The following is a 22,296-nucleotide window of genomic DNA, read 5'->3' as shown; positions in this document are numbered from 1 at the left end:
AGGTGGACCACAAATTCATATTTAGTAAACAGCAAGTTTCATTCTTAAAAGCTTCCAGTGGAATTGAATAAAAAGCAAACAGAGGGAGGTAAGAAGGATGTGTCAGCCCAGGCTCAGGTGGTATTCCTCTTGTTGCTGAGGCAAAGCTTGTGAGTTCAAACCCCATTCCAGTGATTTTAACATACAGTCTAGTACTGACGGAGGAGTGTTGGAGCAGGGAGACATTAGGGCTTTGGGTGAGATATTTTGGGTGAGACATTAAACTGAGGTCCCTTGTGCTGACTCGGGAGAATGTAAAAGATCCCATAGCATTAGTCTGAAGAAGAGCAGGGGAGTTAATCCCAGTGTTCTGGTCAATATTTATCCCTCAATCAACATCATAATAAAAACATTATCACAGTACTACTTGTGGGACCGTGCTGTGCACAAATTCATTGCTGTGTTTTCTGCATTATAACAGTGACTCTCTCTCTTCAGGTACCATGCTCTAAAAGAGCATTGGCAACAATGGACTTCTTTTTTGGTTCATGATTATGCTTGGCAAGGTACTGCAGTGGGTTGCCATTGCCTTCCGCAAATGGCTGACCAGGAATCTCTCCCACTCTTACCATCTGCCACTGGTGTGTGTTGGAAAAATTTACAAGTTGATACTCAACCTGTTTGGCCATGTTACGAACACACCTTCCTCGGCCATCAAGTCCTGGAGTGGGACTTGAACCTAGAGCTTCTGGCTCAGAGGCAGGGTCACTACCCACTGTGTCACAAGATCTCCACAACTGTGACTACATTTCAGAAAAGTACTTAATTGGCTATAAAGCACGCTGGGACATCCTGAGGTTGTGAAAGGTGGTACATAAATGTGAGTCTTTCTTCCTTCCTTTTACATAAAGCAAGTTTTTTCTCCGTTTCAAGAGTTGCACAGTCTTAGGAATTCTGGTCTGATACACTGATCCAATGGGAATGCCACCAGATTGGCAGTGAGGTGGGCAGCCATGCTGGAAGGGGAGTACAATGCTGTAGTGCTAATCTTCTGACCTGTGCTTCCTTCCAAAATTGGAATCAGTGGATATGTCTGTTTACTCTGAGGAGGACCCACCATGTACAACCTATATCCTACAGAAGATCTCTTGTTCCACCACATAGACCCTCGCGATCTGTGACTGTTTCTATGCAGAACAAAATCAAAGAACATTAAACCCTGTGTACAGTTAACTTACACATGACGTTGAGGAAGACATGACCATATGCTTCCAGAAACTTCTTGCGGTTTGTCCTGTCATAGATCCCAACGTGGCATTCGAAAGGCCCATTATCTAAAATGCGGACTTCTGGAATTCTGTTTTTTTTAAAGGAAGAAAATAAGTGGAAAAAAATTAGTCACATTTCACTAAACAAATACAGGATTCAGTCCCACTTTAGTACCAATATACAATGGGGGAAATTTTTCCATACTGCTCTCCCACTCTTGAAGGGAGTGCAGGTTGGAACTGGGTTAGAACATTGTAGGCCAACTTGTAGCTGTGCTTCATGTGAGTATAACTCTACTGGAAATGCTGGATGCATAATTACCCCTATACAGACTGAATATAACTCTGGGGCATTTATGGTTTTTTATGGTCTGAACCATAGAAAGGCAGTCTGGTCAGTAAAAGGATATGCGCAGATGTGGAATAAAAGAGATGCCTTCATACCAAAGTCAGTCTAGGTCATACTTGAATATTATAACACTAAGTGACTCTATTTGTCTCACTATTTTTCAGTGACTTTTGTGATCATCAAAATGTGGAAGTGCTGGGGAAATAGAACATTGCCAGCGTGGGACAATGCAAGGTCAGGCAAAGCACGGATGCAGAGTGGATGATCTCCAATATTGGTTCAGCAACAAATCTCAATGAGTACTGCATACTGCGGCAGTGGGACACTTTTCCATTTCCCATAGCTGAGGAGCTGTGGCCTTCCTGAGGGCGATGCCAATTTAGTGCCCATCACTGTTAAATTGAATTGAGAGGACCTGGACTGAAACGACTAATGCAATTCCACAAAGGAGACTTACAGCCATGACAGCTTCTATTCCACCATTCCATCCATCTGGACTGAGTCAAGTCCAGGTGTTAAGCGTGAAAGGGCAGTGTCTAACTCAATACACCACAGTCCACAACTTTTACTTTCTTAAAGCAAAATGACTAAGGATTAAATTTGTTTGATACATGGCTGAGTTTATTCAGACAGACATTTCCTACATTACAACAGTTACTACACTTTAAAAGTACTTCATTGGTTGTAAAACATTTTGAGACATCTGGTGGGCATGAAAAGCGCTACATAAATGTAAGTCTTTCTTTCTTTCTTTGAGCCCTGCTGCTGAGTATAATCATTAATTAACAATTATTTTGGAGTATCACATGTTTCCAAATTAGCCTCAATCAGCGGCAAATCAGGAGGGTGCTTTTCAAGACCCACGTTTATTAGGGGACAATCATCACAGAAGTTGCGCTTCCAGCATAGACAATCACTCTATGGGTGGGAAAATTGGACAATCAAGAGTGGACATTGGACTGCTCAATTTGAAGCCCTTGATTTTTTGGTCACTAATATGAATAACCAGCAAATCGGGTGACCCATAGCTGACTATCCAATATGCCTGTCAGTTTATCAACTGCGGCTGAGATTAAGTTTATCACCAGGTCGAATTCTTCATTTGAAAATCACCTATAGATTTACAAGGAGGTCATTTTTGCAAACAAAATATAAGCCACCCTAATTTGTTCTAAATTGCCAGTTCTATTTGTATAGACATGTAAACCCTTTGACTATTCGTTGCTGATTTTTTTTGGGAATAGCACTAGTCTCAGTTGGCAGTGTCTCTGATATATTTATAAAGGGGAGCTTCATAGTTGGTATCAGCCAGGCATCTACATTACTTTGCTCATTCCATGTCCCAGCTTTTCCTGTAGATCATTAGAGTGACCTCTTTTGAGATTTGAACAATTTGAAGAGCTTGTGAGTTCCGGCCAATCCTTTGTCTGTGTTGGTAAGAGGACTCACTTTCCCCTTGGATCCCCCTCAAGGACTAAGCCTACTGGAAGTGAGCTGCCCCTAGGAGGGCAGGCTTTCAGTCGATTAGTTTGGCCTGGGTCATGGTGTGGCCACCAATCTGGTGAATGGCTGCCCCCGGTAGTGCTTTGCACTGGGATTGTACAGGATGACAACAGGAGAAGATCTGAAGGATTGAGGGACCTACAACTAGGCTCCTGGCTGCAGGCTACCAAACATCTATCTGTTCTGGAGAGAAAAAGCCAGAAGGCCCTGAATCCCACAGACCTTCTAGAGGGGAGGGGTAAGTATTTTAATTACCGTTCTTTTTCTTTATTTCTTTGAGGTGCTGCAGGAATCCCCACCCCCCACCAAACCCTCTCTATATTCAATAACCACCCACCAGCCAACCAATGCTCCACCTGATCTGCATTGTTCTGCTGATCCTGCATCTATTTCATATGCAGGCCCACTTTGACAATTCCCCCAGGATGCCTGACTAGTCTTTTGGAGGCACAAATCCAATACATGTGTCTGCAGCCTATTTCCTTCTTACTGTGTCTAAGTGTTCCCTGGACCCAATGAAAAGAAACATCAATGCCCTGGCGCCTAGTCAGATAATGGATTTTCTGGAATATGGCTGTACAGGAGGCAGGATGAGGCTGTACATGGGTCTGACAACCTTCTGAGTTTACATCCTCCTGGCCAATGGGTATTATTATATTAAGAAACATGTACACACGCACACCAACTACTTAAATATAGATAAAGCTTCAACAAAAATTGTACAAGATATACGTTGTTGCATCGCAGGTCATTCTAACACACAAAATACAAGCCAATCTAAACATGTTTCATCAATTGACCTGTACACAGTACAAGTCAATCTAAATAGATAGCATGAATTAATCCAAACACACTGTACAAATATGTGTAAACTCAAGCTGGCTGTCAGCAACCTGACTGTTGGCCAGTAAAGTGGAAGCACATGTTATATTCTGATTGCGAAACCAAGTGTAAAAGGTCATGGCTCATAGAACAGAAACCATCGGGAAAGGAATACGAGCAAGTGATTACTGGTGCTGCCAAGCTCTGAAAACCTGAATACTGGAGGAGGAGACAGCAATTCAGGGACCGAGGGAACCAAGGAATTCCACAGTTTTGAGGTTCTGTGGAAGGTAAGAAAGAGGCAGGGTGACGAGTCTTGATTTGAACACAGTGAGGGTGCTGAGTGTAGAGAAACGTTGTTTGCAACTCAAAGCAATGTGAGGAATCATTTAGAGAGGATCGATGACAATTGTAATATTGATAAAATAGAGAGAGAGCCCAAGAGGTTGGGAAGGGGAGCAAGAGACAAGAGCGAGAGAGATCAACCTTCTTAAGGAAAAGCTTTTTTAAAAATTGAATTCTATGCAGGAGTGGATGGGTCGACGGAAGTAGTATTAAAAGAACTTTGCCAGATTGAGATCTGGATTCTGGCCTTAAATGGAGATGAGTTTTGTAAGAAATGTTGAAGGGAAAGGAAAAGTTTGGCATGCGCAAAAAAACAAAGGTTCCTGGAGGCAGCATTAGCGTTGGAGAAAAAAACAAAAAAACTGCGGATGCTGGAAATCCAAAACAAAAACAGAATTACCTGGAAAAACTCAGCAGGTCTGGCAGTATCGGCGGAGAAGAAAAGAGTTGACGTTTCGAGTCCTCATGACCCTTCTGTTCAAGGGTCATGAGGACTCGAAACGTCAACTCTTTTCTTCTCTGCCAATGCTGCCAGACCTGCTGAGTTTTTCCAGGTAATTCTGTTTTTGTTTTAGTGTTGGAGAAGGTGTGGGAATCCCATGTGAGAGGGAGACAAAGGCTGTTGTTCAGTGAGGGAGGGCTGTGATAGACCCATGAAAGGTAAGAGGTGGGAGTTATTGCTTTGAGCTGCCAGGTGTGAAGGAACTGTCCTTGAATAACTGAAAGAATCAAGAGATCTAAAGCAGTGTACAAAATGACCAAAAAAAAAAACCAGCTTCCTTTTTAGAGTCATAGTGTTATACAGCACTGAAACAGGCCCTTCTTTAGGTGAGAGAATAATTGTGGGATGAAGATAGAATGAAGATTCATGAAGATTATGAGGAGGAGAGGCTGTGGAACTGGCAGGCAGCCAATCTGTGCCCTTGGAAACATACCCCAGTGCGAGTCAGGACCATTCTAGTTAGCAATGAGAGAGAAAAGTATTTCTAATTAAAAAGGGCTGATTCTTATTAGAGAACATTCAACAGCTTTAATAATTGAATGAAACATCAGTCAGCCTCAAAACATGTACATCCCTCTCACTTGGCCTAAATAGCCAAGTGGTCATGGTACTGGGCTTGTAACCTCAAGATCAAGAGTTCAAATCTCATAATGGCAAACTATGAAACAATGTAACTTCATCTGAAACAGGTGGAAACGGGTTTGTACTCGAAAGAGTTACATCCCTCTCAAACCCCCTAACCTGCTCTTCAGTTGTTGTCCTTTTTGTAAAGAAGGGCTGTTATGTTTGGTTTCTAAAGGAATTACTTGTACCACTGAACTCAAGTGCAAAGGTTGGGGGGGGGGGGGGCACTGCTACTTAACCAAACCTGATCCTGTCCTCACTCTATGTGCTCAGATTTTTCTGCATCACAGATAGCTTGCAGGGACCAAACTGGTTGATTTTATCCTTCATAACCTTAAAGTGTTATAATCAATGGTGGCACCAAGCTGCCATCTTGGCTGAGACCAGCTAGGTCAATAAGGATTAGGGATTGGTGCTGGGGTCTTCCTGTTCGGTAAGACTCGGTTCCACACGGAACAGTATATTCTCCAGTTGAGTTATCGGGAAGCCAAATGGAAAATACTTCAGATTTCATTCTGACCTTTTGTCAGTCAACAGATTTAAAAGGATTTGATAGGCAACATGATTAAGTAGGATGTTGAAGGAGTTGGAATGAATAGTTCATGTTTAACACTCGGTCTATTCTCAGTGGAACTCCAATTGTCATGTCCATGATGAACAGCTTAGCTACTGTCAATCACTCGGCTGTAGCACAGTTTACCTTAGTAATCCTGTTGTGCAGTTCTAATCAGGAATTACCAATGCTGGGCATTGTCAGAAAAGGATTCTGTTTGTAGCAGTAAACACAAGGGTCTGCTTTGTTCCTTGGTTTGATCATCAAGATGAGTTAGCAGATCCTCGCCCAATTGGGATCATGAGTTCCATGAGCTGGGAGTGGTGCAACCAAAATGACGGCATTAGTAGTGGGGGGGTGGGGGGGGCGGTGGGGGGTACGATGTGTCTCCGGATTGCTCTCCAGTGCCCCCTGCTGATAAATGAATGTATCTGGTCGCTGGATGAGGACAGTATTGGGCATGGTCATGATAGCTTTCCCCACAGTCCAATAACCTGCTGCTATTCATTGACTAAGCATGAAGGTTGAATTCAACCACCAACACCCTGGAGCACTAGCCCAATGAGGAAGGGGGAGATATTATGCAAGAGAATTTTTTTTAAAGTATTTAATCAAAGTATTTTTATCGTCATCATACATTATGTGGTTTCATTTATATTTCAGCTTTCAGTGCTATGCTGCATATTTAAAATCCAGCCAGCGTAGAAAGCTTATTTATTAAGAACTCTTATCCCCTGCAGCATTTGAAAAAGATTAATATGATATTTTCTCTGTCTGGAGTCAGTCAATACATTTTAGTACTTATTAAGGTTAAGTCAGTGATGCCGGTGTTTGAATTGAAACCTTCTCCTACTTTAGGGAGGCTAAATGTCAACACCCCAATGCTCTGAGCTGAGCTTAAATGCAGGGTAAAGTTGCCTCTACACTCACCCAATAGTATATCTTAACTCCAGCCTTCAATGGACACCATGTAGGAAGTGAATTGAGATTGTCACTCGAGTGAAATAAACTTGCCAGGCTACGTGGATAAAGTGGGGGAATGGGACTGACTTGATTGCTCTACAGAGAGCCTGCATGAACCTTATGGGCTGAGTGGCCTCCTTCTATGCTGTAATGACAATAAAACTTATTCCTTGCAGTTAGTGGAGAGGGGGTTTCCATTCCAGCTGCTCCGGCAGGATTCAAATCCGGTTCCGGTGGATTTTGGATCCAGGTTCTGAAGGTAAAAGAAAGAGGGGTCTTTTCTTCTGGACAGTTTTCCTCCCGTTGCTTCTCTCCTCTCCTGAAGGTGTTCATTCTCTGGCACGACACTGTTATGTTAGTGCTGGTTGCCAAAAATCCCTCAGCAACCCAGAGCCCAAGCAACCATTATTAGCGTGTGAGCGTTGATGGTGAGCATGGCAGGCTATTAAACATCAATCATCAGGTTCACCCAGCCCACTGTGGTACGAATGCTATCATTGGACTCACTACTTTAGACTAGGGGAGGCATTATTGTCCAGTATTTCCTGCTGGAAAATGGACATAAGGGGATGTGAAAGTAGGATCATGTTTAGTTTATATTCCTGGTTAGCTGCAATGAAGGAAGAAAGAAAGGCTTGCATTTATGTAGCACCTTTCATGACCACAGGACTTCCCGAAGCGCTTGATAGCCAATGAACTCCTTCTGAAGTGCAGTCACTGTGACAATGTAGGAAACACAGCATCCACTTTATACTCAGCAAGCTCCCACAAACAGCAACGTGATAATGACCAGATAAACTGTTTTAGTGATCTCAGTTGAGAGACAATTATTGACAGGGGCACCAGGGAGAACTCCCCAGCTCTTTTTTGAAATAGTGCAATGGGACTATTACATCTACTGCAGAGTGTGATGGTCTCTTACGATCTGCAGCCACCATATATATTGAGGGCTTCGATGTAGACTTCAAGGGATCCGTCTCAATGCTATCTATGCTCAGCAAGATATTGAGACTGACAAGGGTTCTGGTTGAACACAATTGCAAGAAGTTTATTACTAGCAACAACTATATACCGCTCTGCACAGGCCTTGATCTAGCCAGGGTCCTAACAGTTACATAGGCTGATTACTTGACCATATTCCTGACTCATAAGGTCTTACTGATACAAAGTCACAGGTAATAGTGAACATCTGACATGGAGGTTGCACCTTTTATCCTCCAGCCTTACACATGGAGATGTCATAGTGATGTAACTATGCAGCTTCTGAAGGGTACATGTCATTGTCTGCACTGGCATGCGTATAATATCACAACAAAGAGGGCAGACAGGACCCATTTGAAAAATCACAACTTTGACAGTGCAGCGCTCCCTCAGCACTGCACTGGGGAGTGTTTTGTGCATAAGTCTGCTGCTAAACTCATACATGAAGAACGCACAAATGGATGAGGTATCAGAGGGCATTCCGTGCCAATGAACTTGCACCCAAGCACCAAGTCACTGCATTCAGGAGTAGCAGTGTAGGGTAGGGAGATATTAGACTGTATCCCAGCAGAGGAGAAAATTGACAAATTCAGCAACTCATCATGGACCGGCACTTGAAGCTGAGATTCAGTGCTCTACCATATGGCACATTTTCTGACAGAATATTGAGAAACTTCAACTTAAATATCTTTGAAGCCAATTGCAATAAAAGGTGTTTAAGAACGGAAGAAACAAGAAGCATTGGATGTCTTCGTCATTGAAAATCGGGGGTGGGGGGGAGGGTTGCTGTGTCAATCATTTGTGAAAGCTGAAGTTCAATTCTCTTCCTCAAATGATTAAGTAAATTAAAATTATTTCTGAGATACAATACAGGACTTTCATGGAATCATTTCAAATACTGACAGTGCCTCCTGCTTTGGGAAAGTCAGTGTCAACAGAACAGAGGCAGAGCAAAGCTGCACCAACTTGACAATTTATAATAGTCTAAATCACATCATTCCTCACAGCATTCAGATTAGAGATCCTTATGAGTATTAAACCTAAGTTGGCTAGCATTCTGCTGAGGCGAGGAAATCTGGCATCCAGAATGAGATAATATTGGCTAGAAATAGGCAGAGAGAATAAAAGGGCAAAATAAATGAGGTGCATCAAGGTGTTTCAAATGATTGCTTTTATTTCAAGTGTTTATTTTAGTTTTTAAAGCAGAACACTACCCCTGACATTCAGGTAATTTTATTACTGTAATATTAGTGTTTGTTTCAGTATTATGGTGTTAGCTGAAAGCTGTTTATAAAACAGCTGGCCCAGGGAGATGGTAATTTCCCTGGACCTGTCAGAAGCTTGATGTACTAAATGAATCATATTTAGAATTGGAGCTATTACAGAGTGTTCAATTTGGTTGCTGATCTCAGCATTCAGCATTTTGTGCTGGGGTTGAGATGGTGCAAATGTGAAAGCAACGTTCAAATAGATGTTTTTGGAAGATTATTCCGTGGCACTTCTCCCTTTCTTTCCTCCTGCTCTTGTCGCCTTGGCTATGTAGCAACTGCAGGCAACAGGCTGGGTGCATCAGCCTCTAGCAACACCAATCAGAAGCCAGCCACTAGGAACCAGATTGAGGTTAAACATTCACTTTTGACTCTACTTCCTACCCATGAGGAGGAGGTTGGCTTTCAAGTTTGTTCCTTACAACGGCACAGCTGACTTGGGGACCTGTTTGCTGGGCACTGCACTGCCAGTAAAAGTGCCCTCGTTTCCACACTGGGCTATCTATTTTTCACTGGAACTAGAACAATGATGCTATTGTCCTGTAAAGAATATCTAATCCTGTGAAACAGTCAATTATCACATCCATTTCTCAAAATTATTTGTGCGAAAGCTGAGAATGAGACATGCAGGAGCCATTTAACAAGGCTCAAATCTAGTGTTCCTTTATCAATACATGCAAAAACTGTTTCTGAATGTAGTGTTCAGTTGTTCAATTGTTCTGTGTTTGATCATCTGAGTCTGTTTACTATTGATGCTCACTGTGCTTGATTGGTTAAGCCTGGATGTGGACTCAGAGAGCTGGAAGCTGGTGTTAGAAGCAAGGAGTAGACAATGTAAAGCATTGTGAATAAAACCTGTTATACATGGTGTCAGAAACTGGGGTCATCTCCGCAAAGATCTGAGATATAAAATATACAACACTGTACACATTAGGGTGAGGGAACCCATAACAAACAGGAATGAGGTGCCCCTTTTTCCCCAGTGTGCACTGTACATAGACAGGAAGAGATACCAAATCACACAAGTTGTACAGTATCAGATGGAAATTAATTGTTCCATTTTATCCGGTGTACTGTACGCAAACAGGAGCTGACTCTGAGACACAAACAAGCCACACGAGGATTGATCATTCCCTTTTACCTGTTGATTCTGAGACATTTACAAGGTGTAGAGAACCAGATGGAAATGAATCATTCCTTTACCTCGGGTGTGCTGCACACGCACAGGAGCCACCAGTACCAGATGTGAGGGAATTGTTAACTTTTACCCTGCGTGTTATAATGTACAGGAGCCAACATTGAGATATGCATGAGCTGTACAATATTAGACAGCTGGAAATTATTATCTTTTACCATGGATACAATGAAAGCTAATTTTAGTAAGGTTTAAAAGCCATTTTAGACACTAACTACCTGCTGTAAACAGTATCACAGACAATGCCATATTACTCAACAGTAATCCACAGGAGACTGATAACAGTACTCTGTAAATGCCTCATCATAATTGCATATAAAATAAAGGAGGCTTGTGAGTTACTGCACAGTTGGAATCTAATCAAATTGTTCAGTGGAGATTTTATAGCTTAGGAATGATCCATAACCATGACACATGCCCCAAGTATTTCTCTAAACATTGCTGGGAATCCTTTACTATTTAGTATATTTTTACTGTTCCCATTTTTGTGGGGATTATTTGTACTTATGTTAGTGTTTTGAGCTGGGAGCAGCTGTCACTGAGAGAGGGCACCATAACTGTGGGATTGACCTTTTATCATGGGATGGGGGCTGTCAGTTTGGAAGGGACTATCAATGTGGGATCAGACTATGTGTGAGATTTAATTTTCAATACAATATTCTGCTGCCTTTAGGAGACTGGACAGTCAATATGATGGGGAATCCTTACCGTAGGATCTGACTGCCTGTGGGAGAGGGGACCCTCTCCAGAAGCAACATTTGCCCTGTGAGAGCAAATGTTTTTTGAAATTCATTTACAGGATGTGGACATTGCTGGCTAGGCCAGCATTTATTGCCCATATCTAACTGCCCTTGAGAAGGTGGTGGTGAGCTGCCTTCTTGAACCGCTGCAGTCCACATGGTGTAGGTACAACCACAGTGCTGTTAGGGAGGGAGTTCCAGGATTTTGACTCAGCGACAGTGATGGAACGGTGATATCTTTCCAAGTCTCCAAGTCAAGGTGATGAGTGGCTTGGTGGGGAATTTCCAGGTGGTGGTGTTCCTATGTGTCTGCTGCTCTTGTCCTTCCCAATGGTACAGTGGTCATGGGTTTGGAAGGTGCTGCCTAAGGAGCCTTGGTGAGTTTCTGCAGTGCATCTTGCAGATGGTGCATACTGCTGCTACTGTTCGTCGGTGGTAGAGGGACTGAATGTTTGTGGAAGGGGTGCCAAGCAAGTGGGCTGCTTTGTCCTGGATGGTGTTAAGCTTCTTGAGTGTTGTTGGAGCTGCACTCATCCAGGCAAGGGGTGAGAATTCCATCACATTCCTGACTTGTGTCTTGTCGATGATGGACAGGCTTTGGGGAGTTGGGAGGTGAGTTACTTGCTGCAGGATTCCTAGCCTCTAACCTGCTCTTGTAGCCACCATATTTATTTGTCTAGTCCAGTTGTTTCTGGTCAATGGTAACCCCCCAGGATGTTGATAGTGGGGGATTCAACAATGGTAATGCCATTGAATGTCAAGGGGCAATGGTTAGATTCTCTCTTGTTGGAGATGGTCATTGCCTGGCACTTGTGTAGCACTTGTCAGCCCAAGCCTAGATATTGTCCATGTCTTGCTGCATTTGGACACGGACTGCTTCAGTATCTGAAGAGTCACAAATGGTGCTGGAATTGTGCAATCATCAGTGAACATCCCCACTTCTGTCCTTATGACGGAAGGAGGTCATTGATGAAGTAGCTGAAAATGGTTGTGCCTAGGACACAACTCTGAGGAACTCCTGCAGTGATGTCCTGGAACTGAGATGTTTGACCTCCAACCACCAGAACCATCTTCCTTTGTGCTAGGTATGAATCCAACCAGCAGAGAGTTTTTCTTCTAATTCCTATTGACTCCAGTTTTGCTAGGGTTCCTTGATGCCACACTCAGTCGAATGCTGCCTTGATGTTAAGGGCAGCCACTCTCACCTCACCTCTAAAGTTCAGCTCTTTTGTTCATGTTTGAACAAGGCTGTAATGAGGTCAAAAGCTGAGTGACCCTGTCAGAAACCAAACTGAGCGTCAGTGAGCAGGTTATTGCTAAGCAAGTGCTGCTTGACAGCACTGTTGATGACCTCTTCCATCACTTTACTGATGATCAGGAGTAGACTGATGGGGTGGTAATTGGCCGGGTTGGATTTGCTCTGCTTTTTGAGTACAGTACATACCTGGGCAATTTTCCACTTTGCTGGGTAGATGCCAGGCAGGTAGGGTTGTAGCTGTACTGGAACAGCTTGGCTAGTGGTGTGGCAAGTTCTGGTGCAGAAGTCTTCAGTACAATTGCTGGAATATTGTCAGGGACCAAGCCTTTGCACTATCCAGTACCTTCAGCTGTTTCTTGATATCATGTGGAATGAATCGAATTGGCTGAAGACTGGCAGCTGTAATGCTGGGGACCTCCGGAGGAGGCTCAGATGGATCATCCACTCGGCATTACTGGCCTTATCTTCTGCACTGGGCTCCTCTATCATGGAAAGCTGTATGAGGTGAGTGGCCATTTTAGATCTTGAAAGGTGGGCTGTGTGAAGACACACCTGTGAAAAATAGCCTCTAAAGACCCCAGAGAAGTGCTTCTTTGTTCCAGAAATCAAGGTATTGATAAAAGCCTTGAATTTCCATTGTGGAGTGAGAAGCTGCGAAATATCTCCCTTATAGCAACAGTGGGTATCTTGCTGTAATATGTTTTATAGATTAAGAGGTTTTATAGATTAAGAATCTATTTGGAGTGTTGCCTGGAAAAGGGTGTTTATTTGGGAGTCTAGCTAAGTAGAAATCTTTTGGGACATATTATAAGACTAAATTTACTTGTGTAACTGTAACCTTGTGTGTTTAAGATTTTTTTGTTAATAAATATTTTATTTTAATATTTAAAATCTCCAAAAGTCGTAGTGGACTCTTTAATTCTGACTTCAGTGCACATACCTTGTAATAAAATACAAATTGCAACCGTTGTGATAGCGTGGCCAAGTTTCCCTTTGGGATTTGGTCATCTCGGCAACTACCATTTCATAACAATGTGCAGATGGGAATTCGTATCCACAAGGACTGTGTAGTGGTCACTCCTACCAATTCTGCATCTGCGGCAGGCAGGTTGGTGAGGATGAGGTCAAGTATGTTTTTCCCTCTTTCTGGTTCACTCATCGCCTGCCACAGACCCAGTCTAGCAGCTATGTCCTTTAGGACTTGGCCAGCTCAGTCTGTGGTAGTGCTACCAAGCCACTCTTGGTGATGGCCATCCAGAGTACAGAGTGCATTCTGTGCTCTTGCCACCCTCGGTGCTTCCTCCAAGTGGCGTTCAACATGGGGAGTACTGCTTGATCAGCTGAAGGGGTTAGGAGGCGGCAGTATGTAGTAATCAGGAGGAGGTTTTCTTGACCATGTTTGACCTGTCATGAGACTTCATGGGGTCCAGAGTCGATGTTGAGGCCTTCCAGGGTAACTCCTTGTCATGAAGCTATTAGTGTATATAATATTTTTGGAAAATATTTTTCTTTTAAAATAGAGGTTTGGCCTGTGGGTGTGTCTTAATTGGATTAAAGCCAGCTAGTCTGGATGCTTTGATGGTTACTAGTTTTGATACATAAGGGAGATAGTGTGCATTTGTATTTTTTGAATAGAGTATTTAAGAAGTGGAGTGAAAACTTGACGCCTTTCTAGCAGCTACCAAGCCATATGTTTATATTACTAATAAAATTGGCACAGTGAAAGGGGTTTCATTGTTAAAAGGTAAAGTTCAAAGAGGCTGGTGAGACAATGAGAATTTGAATTCAATCAGCGGTGGTAGTTATAACTTCAGTAGCTTTTGGGTGTGCAGAGCAGAGGCAATGTGAGATCAAAAGGCAGCTGCAAATCTCCAACTGGCTCCACTGTGAAAAGAACCTCATTTTGAATTTGTAAGGTGTTTGGTTAAGTCTATGGGTTGCTGCTGCCTTAATGGAGATTAGTTTTGGAATTTGTTAAAAGTTATGTTAGTAGTAATTTGTAGCCATGTGTATATATATTTTAACCTGTGTAAATTAATAAAATGTTTCATGCAGTTTAATGTGAAACTTCGAGAACTGGTGGTCTGATTCCTAAATTTAGAGTCACATCTCATACATAACTCTTAAAATTATAGGTTATGACAGTTGTTTAAAGTTTCCCCCTGGGGTTTTTAAATAACTCTGCTTTACCAACTGCACCAGTCATAACACTCCATCTCAACTGTATTCCACTGTGCCGCTACCCCTGCTCAGTCTGTCCTGCTTGTGGAACAGGACATACCCAGGATGGTGATGTCTGGGACATTCTCCGTTAGGTATGATTCTGTGAGTATGACTATGTCAGACAGCTCTCCCAATTATATTAGTAAGAAGAACTTTGCAGGGTTGACAGGGCTGAGTTTGCTGTTGTCCTTTCAGGTGCCGAGGTCGATGCCAGGTATTCCATTCGGTTTCATTCCTTTTAGACTTTTTAGTAGTTTGATACAACTGATTGGCTTGCTAGGCCATTTCAGAGGGCATTTGAGAGTCAACCACATTGCTGTGGTCAACCACCAAACCAGGTATGGATGGCAGATTTCCTTCCCTAAAGGTCACCATTAGACTTTTAAATCTACTATCTGCTGTGGTGAGATTTGAACCTGGATCCTCAGAGTATTACCTAGGGTTTCTAGTCCAGAGACAATACCGCCATGCCACTGCCTCCCAATATCGATAGATTGGCCGGAGTGGCAGGGGGCGGGGGAGGGAGATGGGGGGTGGGGTGGGCATTGACTAACTCAGGACCATTGCAAGTTTTGCACAGTCCTAACGTCACCCTGACCCTCTCTATGGGAGGGAACTGTGAATGTGGGAAGGGTTGTCAGTGTGAAAATCAGACTGGCTGCATGAGAGGTGGCATTGGACTATATAGAGGGAGCCTCATTGTGGGTCAATAAACTGTCATTGTACAAGTGAGGTGCCAGTTGTGGATTGAACAGGTGACCTGAGAGGAAATCTTTACTGTAGGATTTGCATATCAGTGTTGAGAGAGAAGCTTTCTGCAGGATTGGGTCTGTCAACGTGGGATTGGGACTGTCAACCTCAGGCTTTAAATTACATTCCTGAGAATTGAGAAAATCCAATAGAAAACAGTTAACCACTGACCTGAAACCAACTGCACATAGCTGAAGAAATATTAAACTACACTACACCTTACAGTGACTATTGTTTAATGTAATAAAATGTTCAATTGCTTATTGTGATAATGGCACCTAATTATACTGATGCATTTTTAATTAGTGGCTTTACTAAAGGCTGTGTACGTGTTCTCAGTGGAGGAACTGAATTCAGTGTGGATTGTTTTACATAACAAAGGAACACAACAGCAGTCAGCTTGTCTCTAATGTTTTGCTTTCATTTTTCCCATGTTTAAACTGCAGCTTCTATGCCAAGTTCAGTGCGGTCCTGAATGGTGCCTCTTGCTGCCAATGGTGTCCAGTTAAAGCGCTTTTACACTAATTACGGTTTCAGATATATTTTTTTCACCACTTGGATTTCCCATTTCTTGTAGAAAGGCCCATTGACACATTGGGTTTATTGCCAATTCTTCACTTGCATTGGACAGCATTGATTAAATGCAGTAATTTAGTCTTGGCCGTAAAGATTGCTATTGCTCTAATGATGACTCCACCCCTGGCTGTACTTCCCAGCACCTACCCCACCCAAACCTCCACCCTGCTGATCTGGCTCTTATCACCAAATCACGCCTTGGTCTCTCCTCCTACTCCTCTAGTATTTTGTCCTCCCTCAGCCAACTCACCTTGTTCCAACTCTCTTGCCCTTCCTTTTAAATCTTCATTCTCTACCTCCATCCTAAGAATCTCACCATGCTTTCCTCACTTTTCCTCCCTCAGCCTATGTCCAGAGCGGCTCCTCTTCTTCAGTTACTTCAATCCTAGTCTCAATAGATCTTGGCCTCTCCTCCCTTAACTTCAGCCTCCATATAAGCCCTATGTACTAATCCAACTCCTTGACCTTGCCATCTCATATTTTCTCCCATCAACTCGATCACAGACAAGGTCATCTCTGATCGCTAATTGATTGTATCCCTCACTGCTCACACCCCCCTACCCTGTCCAACTCCACTTCCTCCTGAGTCTGACCCTGGGGGAAAAAAAATCTGTCCTCCAAGTTATTTACAAAGTTTTCAAGCATTTAACTGTCTGGCCTTTGACTCTCCATTCACTACATTATTTCTGAAGTCAGTTGTCAATCTGCTCAATCGCTCTCTCACCTCCACCTTTGATAGCCTCATCCGAGAAGAGAAACTTCACTCTTTCTCACCCTGGTATAGTCCCCATTCTTGCTCTCTCAAGTGCAAGGGCCTTGAAAGTTTATGGAGTTCAGATGGTTCAGCCAGTCATCGTCAGATCTGGCTGGGCCACAACAAACACCATCAGGCCTTGCTCATCTCTGACAAAACAAAACTACTCCAGAATTGCAAAGGTAACCACCAGCTTTGTTTCTCCACTACAAAGTGTCTCCTTAACACCACTTTTGCCCTTTCCGCCATCACTTCCAACAGCAAGCATGGGAAACTCATGGTCTCCTTTGTCACAATGACTGTTCAGTGGCCTCTGTCACATTCTCCCACTTCCCCTTGTCCTGCAAGCTAAATGTCCCCAATAATTGTCCCTGCCCAAATGGGTTTGACCCCCCCCCAGTTAATTGATCTCAGCCAGAGTGCTCATAAGGATTCTACAACTGACCTTGTTGCCACTGGACTAGAGAGGAGGCAATGAAAAAAAGCCTGAGATTCCTGCTGCTGGTCACAATCTGGTGATTTCTGTGGGGAAGCTGACCCAGGACAGCATTAGACTCAGCCATGCTGCAACCCCCACTCCCCCTCCAGGGCATCCCTTCTCCGCCCCCCTCAATCCCTGCTCTGCAATTTAAGTGACAGCTGGAGGCCTCTTCCACTTACAGTTGCCAACCCTCAAGTCACCAGGAATTGAAGATCAAATCCCAGCAGGACACTGCTGTGTACAATCCTGGAGAAAAATTATCGGGACATTAAAAATGATTTAAAAGAAACATTTTCTTTGAACATGTCTCTTTACCAGATATAAAAATATTGAAAATGAGGGAAAAATATCTGTTTGGCTGACTGTTGAGCATCATCCAATTGGCTAATGAGTCTTTTTGCTTTCCAGTTGGCGTAGGAAGGCAGTACGTCACAAGGATGGATGTGTTGGCCGACTAATGGCTGGAGTGTGGGGGAAAGTCATGTGACGAAACCTCCAGGAATACATTTAATCACATTTGGCAAGCCTACTCCCACGAGGCCCTGCCTGTGGCCTTGTGCCACTGGAGTCTAGCTCCTGCCCGTCGGACAGGTCGTGAACCTGGCCAAGTTTGGGTGGGAGTTGGAGAAAAGTTATTCCAAGGAGTTCTGTCCATGTGACTCACTTTGAGGTTGACATGCATCACACTCCCGCTCCTTTAAAATCGAGGCCCATCTGTCGAGGACATGAAGGACAGACTTCACTGAAGCACTTGACAGCTGCAGACCGGCTAAGATACAGCACCCCAGAAATAGCCAATGGTTTCAGGAGTGGAAAAGGGAAGAAATTGAAGGCACGTGCAAACACTGTGGCTGAAGGATCTTTGACAGAACAACAGAGTGCTTTTTAGCTGAGTTTGGATTCCGCTCCACTGGGACTCTGCCTCTTTGCATCTGAACAAAAACAGCATTATTCTTCCACTTGAGACCTCCAACGGAGTGAGGCCATCTCCTCAGAATACCGTAATTCCCAGTGGATGAGAAATTGATTTCCCAGAGTTTACTGTATCGCAATTTGAAAGCAATATTTCACTTCCATGCTGGATCTGACACCTCAGTTACCTGGATGTTACAGTTCAGCTGCTTGTTTCAATGAATTTAGTTCAATTTAATTCTGCTGCCCCCTTTTTGCAGGGAGCGGTGAATTTATGGGTCACTGATTAGACAGCAGAAGATTTAAAGGGAAAATACACTTAAGGACAAAAGAGTGAAGTGGGAGGTGGCAAAAAAAAAACCAGTGAAGATGACGACAGATGATAGGAGAGAATTAAAGCTGTAAGGAGTAGGGCAAAAGATGAAATAGACTGAAAAATTGTCATTAGGTTGACAGCAAGCTGTGTTAAAAAAAACTGAAAGCAAAACACTGTGGACGCTGGAAATCTGAAATGAAAAACAGAAAGTGCTGGGAAAGTGCAGCAGGTCAGGCAGCATCTGAGAGTTGAAGCAGAGCTAGCGTTTCAGGTCTCTGATTAGGCTTTGATTTTTAGCCTAGGGTTTCAGCTGTAGATTCTCTCAGTCTTTATTTCCTTCTACATCCCATAAGGTTTTCGTCTGAGCCGGGATGGTATGAGATGGTGCTTGTGGTGGGGATGCCCGATCAAAGGTGGGGGGTCTGCACTCTTGGGTCGACCAGACTTCGCCATTGCCAGATTGTCCATGCTGCCCCCCAACCCCACTCTGGCATTCTGTTGCAAACGTTTACACCTCCTCTGGACCTGTCTTTGGTTTATGCGTCCCCTCAACGCCTGCCTCTGACTTGTACCATTATCCTTCTTGTCATTTAATCACTGCAGCCCTCCACCCTATTACAAACCTTCCTTTTTGTTCTCCTCCTGCCACCCTTTTTCTTGGTTTTGTATTTGTTTAAGAGCTGTTCATCAGTAACATTTTCCAGTGAATGATGAAAGGTTACTGACCTGAAACGCTAGCTCTGCTTCAACACCCACAGTTGCTGCCTGACCTGCTGCACTTTCCCAGCATTTTCTGTTTTTCATTTCACATTTCCAGCATCCACAGTGTTTTGCTTTCAGTTTTTTTTTTAACATAGCTTGCTGTCAACCTAATGACAATCTTTCAGTCTATTTCATCTTTTGTCCTACTCCTTCCAGTCTAAATGTTGTCCTGCAGGGTGGGCCTTGGCTCTCCAGTTCCTTGGTTAAATATTAAGAATCTGTTTTATAGTATGCTAGAATTTAAGGCAGTGCTGTTTCTGAGCGAGGCATAATAGATGCAGCTTATCTGCCTCTTGCCACAAAGATTTGCAATTGCAACTCAAAACCAGGCCCCGACAGGTGGCCTATTACTCACAGGCCTATTGTTACGAGATATTCAACTCTAAATAGGCTTCAACTCCCCTTTTGTGGGTCCTGCATCCTGCAAGCCCTGATCTGTATCTCCCAATGCTAAAATATTATTCTGATGTTTTCCTGTCAGTGAAAGGGATGCAGCATCCAAAAGATAGGCAGTTAGGAGTGGCAGCCTCGGCTGGTTTTCCTCTCCCTAACCCAGAGGGCCTGATGCCAATTGTAACAACCCTGTCTAAGCGGAGCTAACTGAGCAACAACTCAGGGTTTGACCCTCAGGTATTCCCGCCCTCAATGCCACAGTTACTGACTGGGACAAACTTGCTCAGTCAGAAACACTTCCTCTCAAAATGAATTCTATAGTGTTGATAACAGCGTATTTGTGACATGATGGAAGCACTTCTGTCTCGTTTTGGCTTAGTTGTTATTTCTTTACATTCCGTCAAATACACCTGGAACTTAAAAGGCAGCTGTAATTAAATTTTATGGCACACCCCCCCCATCCTCAGCTTAAATCAATAAAGAAGTTACTGAAAAGGTCGTCTCTTAGGTTACAGGTTTGAGAGAGTGGAACCAAGTCAGCCTCAGAACTCAAAGTTAAACACTGCTGTGTGATTGACACAATGGCATAAATGACTAACAGCTCATTTTCGAATGAGGTTATCAATTATTTAAATCCAAGGAGCCCTGGCAACTGTCTCAAGGAAACTGGATTGTCCAAGTCAGAAAAAAATTTGTCCTCAGCTGATCAGCTATCAGAAAAAATATAGACCGAGAAACTCGGGCGAAAAACAGGCACCGCAGGACCCAATTTGGCATACAGGACGCACACGCTCGGCTCATATCAGAATATGCCACACTCCATATTGGTTAGGACATGTGCGGCTGTCCGGGGTGTCTGCCTGAAACTGGTGTTAGGCCCAAATGCTTGTCTAAATCAGGGGTGAAGGTTGGGGGCTAATTGTCCGCAACAGGCTACTTTGTGAATTTGGATTGCCAGTGGCCTCACCGCAAGTCGTCCCGGTTGTGGTCGGGTTATTGATGTGCGCGGCAGCTAAACTGACGGTCCCTACGGGTAGGTTAAACGCTTCCCACTTAGCTGAACATGGAGCCAGGAAGAGCAGCAGCGTCCTTTCGGATACACTTTAAATTTGCAGGCCATTGCATATTCCTACCCTCGCCCCCACCTCCAATTTTCTATGCCCCCAATCCTGGCATTTTAAGTCTTTGGATCTTTCCCCTCACCCCTACCACCCCACCCCATCCACACGGTCCCCCGACTGACAACCTGCACTAGGAACCGTGCAAACGAAGCCAGCAGCCCAATTCGCTAGGGCCCTGTCACCGGCCTCTATAAGCTTATGTTGCACCCAGATCACAGCCCACATCAGGTGCAATCCAATTTCTAGGCCACGGTATATTTAGAAAAGTTTAATTCAAAGCAGTAATTATTCTGTGCATTAGATTGTAAACAGTTCTCTTTTTTTCCTCTTGAGAAGCTACTGTAACATCTTAAATATGCATGCGCTTGTTCACGTTTTGTTCAATGAAGTTTCTCAACAGCTGTAAAGCTCAAATGAAGTCAGATGTAATGCGTTTTAGCTTAGAAAATTTCTAAGGAGCTACAAGAGAGATCCAGGGGCTAAAGTAATTAACAAAAAGATTTTCTGGGTTTTTTTGGTCCCTGATCAGGCTATCAGAAATATCTTGGGACCAGCGAAGATACTTTTGTAACCACAGGGGGCTAAAAACTAAGTTTGGAGAGCAACCTAAAGACACACTACTCAAACTATCTCGAGCAAGAGGTGGCAGAGATGTATAAAGATATGTTCACATCACCCTCATCATCGTGAGCCTAAAATTTGCCTGAACAATACTCATTATCCCAGTTGAATAGGATGAGTCTGAAAGGCACTGTGAATCGTGGTTGGCTGTTTGTCTAATAACTATCAGAGAGGGTGAAGACAATTAAGGCCAGGCTCTGCTGGCGGCAGCTTTGAGTTCGAAATTATGCACACAATGACTTAGCTGATCCAATCATGCTTCCCCTCTGGCTTTAAGGATCTCCCAGTGGCGGCTGCAGCAGTGACAGGAGCTGACAGCTTGATTGATGTCTCAATCCTACAACTGGTTAGTTATTCACGTCACCTGCTTCAGAGCTGAATGATTTTGTTTCAGCAAATGATCCTGAGCTCAGGAGCCGGCCCTAGTAAACCACTGGGCCGTGGACCCAATGAAATGGGCCAACCACAGGTTATACATTCTGATCGACACTCTTTCCCCTATGAATGCTTATCGTGCTCACACTAAATCCAGCCATGTGTTCAGATACTGCTGCCACTAATCCAAATTCAATTCCTCGTCTGGAAAGATTAAGTCTTCCAACAGGAATGGTGCTGATCAAAAAAATGTAGCCCATACGCTCAGGTGGGAAGGGTGGAAGGACAATTTTTGCAGATGGTGGGTGTGATAACACAGAAAAAAGAACAGAAAACGTTCCAGCCAGAAAATGATATAATTTGAACTGTACTGATGCTGGGATTTGTTTCAATATATATTATTGGGCTATAACAAAAGCCATAAACAGTCCTGCCAGATAGGAATTCTGGAAGAGCAATAAGGCAGACATCAATTCATCATAATAAACTGCCTTACCACATATATCATAAATTGATTTCTGCCTTATCTCTGCCTGCAGTGCTCTGTACAATTTCTTCCAAACAGGAATTTTGAAAGGGCAGTAAGTCAGGGAGCCAATGCACCTTGCAAATGAGATGGATTTCATTCAGTAAATAACGTTTGGGGATACAGTATACAAGTT

At 43.5% G+C, this 22,296-nt stretch overlaps 1 protein-coding gene across 1 annotated transcript in view; it reads right to left on the bottom strand.

Annotated features, from left to right (window-relative positions):
• LOC121288263 (immunoglobulin superfamily member 21-like) overlaps positions 1-22,296 on the bottom strand; it is a 274,563-nt gene that overhangs the window by 140,516 nt on the left and 111,751 nt on the right. Inside the window, exon 4 of the mRNA XM_041206770.1 lies at positions 1,218-1,336. Coding sequence (XP_041062704.1) covers positions 1,218-1,336 — 119 coding nt within the window. The remainder of the gene's footprint in view (positions 1-1,217; positions 1,337-22,296) is intronic.

This window comes from Carcharodon carcharias, chromosome 15 (genome assembly GCF_017639515.1).
Source record: "Carcharodon carcharias isolate sCarCar2 chromosome 15, sCarCar2.pri, whole genome shotgun sequence".
Taxonomy (NCBI): Eukaryota; Metazoa; Chordata; class Chondrichthyes; order Lamniformes; family Lamnidae; genus Carcharodon; species Carcharodon carcharias.
The sequence above is the reverse complement of the archived record's forward strand: the minus strand, read 5'-3'. Positions and strand labels throughout refer to the sequence as shown.